This window comes from Trichomycterus rosablanca, chromosome 15, assembly GCF_030014385.1.
Source record: "Trichomycterus rosablanca isolate fTriRos1 chromosome 15, fTriRos1.hap1, whole genome shotgun sequence".
Lineage (NCBI taxonomy): Eukaryota > Metazoa > Chordata > Actinopteri > Siluriformes > Trichomycteridae > Trichomycterus > Trichomycterus rosablanca.
The window spans coordinates 3017431-3025069 of record NC_086002.1 but is presented as its reverse complement, the minus strand read 5'-3'; the positions used below and the strand labels follow the sequence as shown (position 1 = coordinate 3025069).

At 40.9% G+C, this 7639-nt stretch overlaps 1 protein-coding gene across 1 annotated transcript; it reads left to right on the top strand.

Moving 5' to 3' along the window:
- Positions 1–2146: 2146 nt before the first annotated feature.
- Positions 2147–6641, top strand: actb1 (actin, beta 1). Its single transcript, XM_063010699.1, has 6 exons — positions 2147–2224; positions 3636–3760; positions 4489–4728; positions 5117–5555; positions 5663–5844; positions 5954–6641. Exons 2-6 carry the CDS (start codon positions 3638–3640, stop codon positions 6095–6097), a joined length of 1128 nt encoding a protein of 375 aa, XP_062866769.1. The 5' UTR covers positions 2147–2224; positions 3636–3637; the 3' UTR covers positions 6098–6641.
- The last annotated feature ends 998 nt before the right edge of the window (positions 6642–7639 follow it).

Sequence of the window (7639 nt, the reverse complement as noted above, 5' to 3'; positions counted from 1 at the left end):
AAAGTCGAACCACCCCCTGCCATCTAATAGCTCATCATTTTCAAGGTAATTGCTTGTGCCGGTGTCAGTGATATATAGTCCAGTCCACTTATCTCGTCCAAAGAGGCTGAATTCTTTGCATTTAAACATTCCATACATAGCAAAAGCATCAAAGCTTGTGCAGGCTGAGGCGTAACTGAAGACCGGCTACTTGCCGAATTTCTGTTTGGTCCTGTATTTAATGCAAAGGTTTGAAAACCCACTTACTGCTTTGTTTATTTTTCCTCAATATGTTTAATGTAAATAAATAAACATGTGCACAAAAACTGCAGAAAGTTCTTTACAACAAAACAAGGAATTTGACGAGATGTGACACCCCTGATTTAAATGAGTTTAATGTTATCCGTGTGTGTGTCTGCATTGTGATGGACTGGTGACCTGTCCAGGGTGTTTCCTGCCTTTTACCCAGTGACCTACAGCAACCCTGACCAGGATAAAGCAGTGGTAAAACAAACAATGAATGAATGAATAAATGTTTTTGTAGTAATATATGTTTGAGAGTAAGCAAGCACAATTAATAAAATAGATGTTTTGATAGTGTAAGAGCTGCACAGCTCCACGGTCCTGGGTCCAATCATATCCAGTAACTGGGATGGAAAAATTACAAATGATAAATGAATAAAATTTTATATGTTTTATTTCATTTCATTTTCATCAACCGCTTTAACCTGGTCAGGGTTGCAGCAGGTCTGGTTTTACCTGGAAACGCTGGATGCAAGGAATACTATGAACAAGGCAACAATCCACTGCAAGGCTTTGGCTATCCACCAACCAGACATAGCCAAGCTTGTCTTTGTAGCTAACTGACCACCTTATAGCACTGATTCGAAACCCGGATCTCAGCGGTGATTCAGGAACTACAATCTGACCTTAAAGTTTCCTCAAATGTGTCGTATTAATCACCAATAATCTAAAATAGTGATGAGGGATGGGAATATACTTTAATTCCAGGCATCACAACTAACTCATTCACACGCTGACAATTTCAAGTAGCCTGTGCACCTACTGGCATGTTTTTTTTTTCAGATATGCTATGAATACATAGTACACCAGAGGTGGGGAAGGAAGCAGATCAGTATGGCACAATCACTACATGACATGTCACTTCCAGTTCCGATGGTTGCAGTAAAGGAATGGTTGCATTAATGATGGAAATTCCACCATGACATAAACTATATGGCCAAAATATAGAGCTTGTTAGACATCTCAAGTTAAATTAGTGTGCATTAATAAGGATTATGTTCCCCACCCTTTTCTCTCCCTAAGTAACAGCCTTCACACTTCTGGCAAGGTTTTCTGCTAGATTTTGGGGTGTATTTGTGTGAATTTTTGCTCATTCGGTCAAAAGAGCATTTACGAGGTCGGGCACTGAAGTTGGATTAAAAAACATGGTTGTTTAATAGGGTTAGATCAGGGCGCTGTGTGCAAGGCAATAAAGTTCATCCAGACTATGACATGACAGTCATGCTGGAATAGGAAGAAATCTTTCTTAAACTGTTTCTCAGAAAAATTGGAATAATAAGAATATTATATAATTAGTTAATTTATTTATTTTATACACCTCTAAGCAATGGGTGTGGCTGCAACACCTAAACATACATCACAATTAGCAGGGGTGTCCACATAGTATCGGCCCTGTAATGCTCATGACTCTGATAAGTATATTTAACTGTTTAACTTTAAGGTGTATAAAGCATTTTATTTATTTATTATAATTGTCTGTTGACTATTTAAACACAGCAGCCTGTACATGAATCACCATGATGTTTACTGGTGTGCTTAATCTGATCTGTATTTCTCAGCCAGAGTAATAACACACCTCTAAAATATTAAAATATGCCTCCTTATTAGCTGTATATATTATAATATATATATATATATATATATATATATAATTTTATCTTTATCTTTATTTTATGTTTTTTATGTATCGAGTTCCCCATCAGTCTCACACAGCTCTCCATCTCATAGCTTGAATTTCAAGCAATGGGGCTTGAAACACGCCAACTGGGTGAGGGCTGGCCAATCACAGCGCTCGATACCGAAAGATTACCTTATATGGAAGTTGCCGGCCACAGTGCCGGGTATAAATGCGCCGGCTCTGAGCTGACGGTTATTGAGTTTTCTGTGCACTCAAGGAGGCAGGTTTTGTCAAGTTATTCACCGCAACCACTTAAATCTCTAGGTAAGAATTGATTGTTTGTGTTTAATTAATGTGTATCTATGCAGTTTGTGTAGTAGGCAAACAATATTGTCGAATTTGTGTGGAATTTGAGCGGCTTTTGTTGGTTTTTCCCCGCCATACTTGGCATTGTAGTTTTGTCTTAGTTGAAGGTCATAGCTTTCTTGTGTTCATCAATGGATGTGTATTAACCCGGATAAATATTATCAAGTAAGTGTAATTTATGTGGCTTTTAAAGGATTTCAATGTCGGTACACGGTGTAACCGAGGAGTTCATTATGCAGCAACGAAGAAAACGTTTTGCTGTTATATGTAATTGCAATTATGGCAGTTTTATGCTTCATACAACGTTTATATGCGTTAATTTCATATAATACATTGATTGATTTGTATATGGACTATGTTCCTACATTGCAGTTTGAATGGTGGGTGTGGCATTGCAATGCCGGTATCCTAATGCGTTTTATTCACCACCATTCTCATTTCAGAACCTTTTGCTAAATGAAATCCAGGTTTTGGATTCGAATCTGTTTATTAATTACCTGCGTTTAATTGTCTGGGTTGTTTAAAGGGAATTAGAACTAACAAGCGCTTGTGTTCCTATATGAATGCATGCTGAATGCTGGTTTTATGTGCATTCGTTTACTAATCACAATAAGCAAATATGTTGAATTTACGAAGGTTATAAAGATTTGCACCATAATGGATTAAAACGTGATCAAGGACGGGCTTAATATGATGGCTTATGGGTTTCTGTGGTGGTTGCTTTGTTCAAGGGGTTCAAAAGGGTGGACTCGTGTCATTTACTTCCACTTTTATATACGAAGCGTAACTATTAATTACTATAAGTGTGATTTAATTTAGGGAAGTGCTTGCTTGCTGTAAGGAAATGCAATTAGATATTATAAGTGTATTAAAGTGCATTTCAGCAGACCCTCCACATACATGCACCCCACCCAAGACTCCTATCATGGTGGACAATCATGAGATGAGGTCTGAACTTGCAGATTGTATAAAAGTCTGTTGCTGCTTCTTTACATACACAAATGCGAAGTATGTAAATCTGCAGACACAAGTACACCAGCATCCTGATGGTACACGAGTACATTTTGTACCAACTCGTTGTGAAACAAGCATTGTGGCTGCAGCAGGGCAGGGCGCACATTTGGGGGTGGGTTTGGGGAGTGGTCCTACAATGATCCTGTCTCTCTTATTGCCATATAAGGTAATAGACAGTGCCTAGCCACTTCCTTTGTTCGAAACATCCCAGTTTCAGACTTGTGCCATTGCTCCCACTACTGGTCAACTGAAATTATTCACCTAAGAAGTTAGACCTACTCACATTGATGAAATATTTTCATTTATTATCATTTTACCTTTTGGATTAAACGTCTTATTTGTCTTGTTCATACAGCCATGGAAGAGGAAATCGCTGCCCTGGTTGTCGACAACGGCTCCGGTATGTGCAAAGCCGGATTTGCTGGAGATGATGCCCCCAGAGCTGTCTTCCCCTCCATCGTGGGTCGCCCCAGACATCAGGTATATATTATGCACCTTTTTTATAAAATGTAGTTTAATAGCAGTAGTTTTTCTGTCTGTCTGGACATGTTAGCCACCTTGTGGTCAATCAGCATTTTAACATGAAACAAGAGGAATAACATGATGCATAAATTTTAAGTCACATTTATGGCATATTTATTATTAAATCTTTTCTTATACTAATAATATGGCCACACCAGAGTAACCCACCAATACCTGCCAACATTTTGATAGAACGCCCTAAATACACAAAGGAAAGACTACATGTGCACATGCCTGAAACCATAAAAAGAAATCCTTACACAAGATGACACAAGACTAACAGTACTAACCTACCTCACCGCCATCAAAATAAAACATAAAAATATAAAATGGATTATGTGACGCCCCTCGGGCCTGAGTAATGTATAGGTTGTGTATAAAAATTCACTCCCTAATTGTACATAGTTCATTATTATTGTCACTATTATTGTTATTATTGGGGTTTTTTTTCCCTCCACGGATGGGAAGAGAGGGATGGAGAAAGGAAATCTTGAGAAAAATGTATAAAACTCAAACAGTTTGTACTGAAAATATTGTGATGTTAAAGTGGACCTAAAGACACGAGAAAAAAAGATCGATATGTAATATCCAGTTCTGCCATTACATGACACGTGTTTAATATGGCGTAAAAACCCGAATAAATGAATAAATTCTACTAATAATGTATATAAATTGTTCTTCTTCAGGGTGTGATGGTCGGTATGGGCCAGAAAGACTCCTACGTGGGAGACGAGGCTCAGAGCAAGAGAGGTATCCTGACCCTGAAGTACCCCATCGAGCACGGCATCGTCACAAACTGGGACGACATGGAGAAGATCTGGCACCACACCTTCTACAACGAGCTGCGTGTCGCCCCCGAGGAGCACCCCGTCCTCCTCACAGAGGCCCCCCTGAACCCCAAAGCCAACAGGGAGAAGATGACACAGGTGTGTTGGTGCACCTTTAACATGAGCTCTGTATCTGCAGGCAAACCTGATTTTCCTTTCTGTTAATTTTCTTCCATCTTCCTCTTCAGGCTTTCCATCCTTTGTCCTGATTTTTCTTTCTAGTCGGGGATCAAAGGTTCTTGTTTGTCTTGCACCTTTTTCTGACTCGCATGGCTTTCAGTGTTGAACCATGAACAGTGCATGTTCACTACAGATTCTATTCTTTAATTTACTGAGTTACTTCCCGGCTAATCTGCAAGTTAGACATTAAATGAAGTTGGTGTGAATATAATAAACTTATTTATAATGCAACTTGAGATTTAAACAGACTAACCTGAACTACGCTTACAGTCTTGATATTAAACGATCACTTCTTTCTTTTCCACAGATCATGTTCGAGACCTTCAACACGCCCGCCATGTACGTGGCCATCCAGGCCGTGCTGTCCCTGTACGCCTCCGGCCGTACCACCGGCATCGTGATGGACTCCGGTGATGGCGTCACCCACACCGTGCCCATCTACGAGGGTTACGCTCTGCCCCACGCCATCCTGCGTCTGGACCTGGCCGGACGCGACCTCACCGACTACCTGATGAAGATCCTGACCGAGCGCGGCTACAGCTTCACCACCACGGCCGAGCGCGAGATCGTCCGTGACATCAAGGAGAAGCTGTGCTACGTGGCCCTGGACTTCGAGCAGGAGATGGGCACCGCCGCCTCGTCCTCCTCTCTGGAGAAGAGCTACGAGCTGCCCGACGGACAGGTCATCACCATCGGCAACGAGCGATTCCGTTGCCCAGAGGCCCTGTTCCAGCCCTCTTTCCTGGGTAAGATTTACCATCATGCTGTGCGACTTGGTTCACTTACTCTAGTGCTTATTTATGATTATACAGTGTGAGGAGTTCAGTGTTTTAAAGATGCCCTTCTATTCCAGGTATGGAGTCTTGTGGCATCCACGAGACGACCTTCAACTCCATCATGAAGTGCGACGTCGACATCCGTAAGGATCTGTACGCCAACACGGTGCTGTCCGGTGGTACCACCATGTACCCTGGCATTGCTGACCGTATGCAGAAGGAGATCACCTCCCTCGCCCCATCCACCATGAAGATCAAGGTAAAAACACGTACAGTAGTACTTGATGTGCCCTGAATTAAATTGGGTAATTTAATAATACTCGACTGTACGTCCATAATAATAAATGCGACTCTCCTTGTACCTGCAGATCATTGCTCCTCCTGAGCGTAAATACTCCGTATGGATCGGTGGCTCCATCCTGGCCTCCCTGTCCACCTTCCAGCAGATGTGGATCAGCAAGCAGGAGTACGACGAGTCCGGCCCATCCATCGTCCACAGGAAGTGCTTCTAAACAGACTGTACCGCCAAGGCTGGCCCTCGAGGCTGGCATTAAGACCGACCAACGTACCTTCCCCTCCGACAGACCACATGGGCATGGCTTCTGCTCCGTACGGTGTGTTTCAGACCAAGGAAACTGGAATTTCTCCCGAAATTCTTTTTCTTACTGGGGAGGATTTTTCTTTTTGTTTTTGTTTTGGTTTTGTTTCCCCAGGAGGGCTCAATGTACATTTCTTTTTTTTCTTTTTTAAGTCATTCCAGTTCAGTGTCATGTTTCCCAGCCTCCACCCTCTCTGTCTGTCCCACAAGGCATCGGGGGGCCACATGACCTTCTGTTTAGTGTTTGTGTAAATTATGTACTCGATGCAATGTCTGTTTTTGTACCTCAGCCTTAAACTTGCTCCATTTGTTTTGTTATGCAATGAAAGTGGGGGGAAGCCTTTACCCATCTAAGTGAAGAGTATGTAGGTGAACATCCCTGGGGGATTGTGGGTAAGGGAGCCAAGGTGTCTCTCTACACTGACGTAACAATAAAAATGTGCACATGTAAAACTCAACCCAAGTCTTTGCTTTTTCTTTTCTCTGCACAACAGCACCCGTCAGATATCTAAGTGTTTAAAGAACTGCAGGGATCGATGTGCTCAACAGGAGAAATGCAGACTTTCTAAAAGCTTTACGTAATTCCATTAGCTCCAGTTAAAGCAAGTCGATCAGGCAGCTTGTTCCAGTCCTAATCCTGCAGTCTTGGATTAGTGTATCGGGTCAATATTTCAGTCTGACCATAATCACGCAGGTTGTAGCGTTACATAATTGTTCACCATTTCATTTAATCTACTAAAGATCGAAGTATGAACTGATTTTCCCCCAAGTCCTGTTTGCATTTAAGATCTAGAAGCCAAGATTTCAGTAGATTGTATTTATTAGTGATTTAAAATCATGTTTAACACTTCGGTTCCATTCAGCACAGGACAAATAGTTACGGGTTCTTTAAGAATAATCGGTGCAACCTGTTACAACCAACTTTGTATCTCCAGTTCACCTAATTTAATTGTAGTTTCAGCTGTATACAAGTACATGTTTAACTAAAACAATGTTCCTCCAGGACCAGGGTGCAACACAACATGAGTGCAAAACATAAACGCTGCAGATGAAAAAGACCCGACAAACCTCCAAGTATGACCTTATTTTAATGAATGTTTTAAACACGTAAACCCAAAAGCTCTCGAGACAGGAATCCTTAAATATATTAGCTCAGTTATTAAATCAGATACTTGCCCTCAAATTATATCAAAACTGTAAATAATTCCTTGTTTTTAAGAAGGATAACACTTTATATTACAAAAAATATCACTGAGAATAATTGGGGAAAAATATGTCAATTTCAGTGGGCCACAACAAACTGCCTAACCTGGAAAGAATTCTGCTGGAAAAACATCCATTCACATTGTAAACAGTTTTTATATTTAAAACTGATTTTAATCACAAGGAAAAGTCAAAAATTCTGGTGTCTTAGTTTTTTTTTTTGTTACAATTTACCTCAACTGTCCACAAAGTT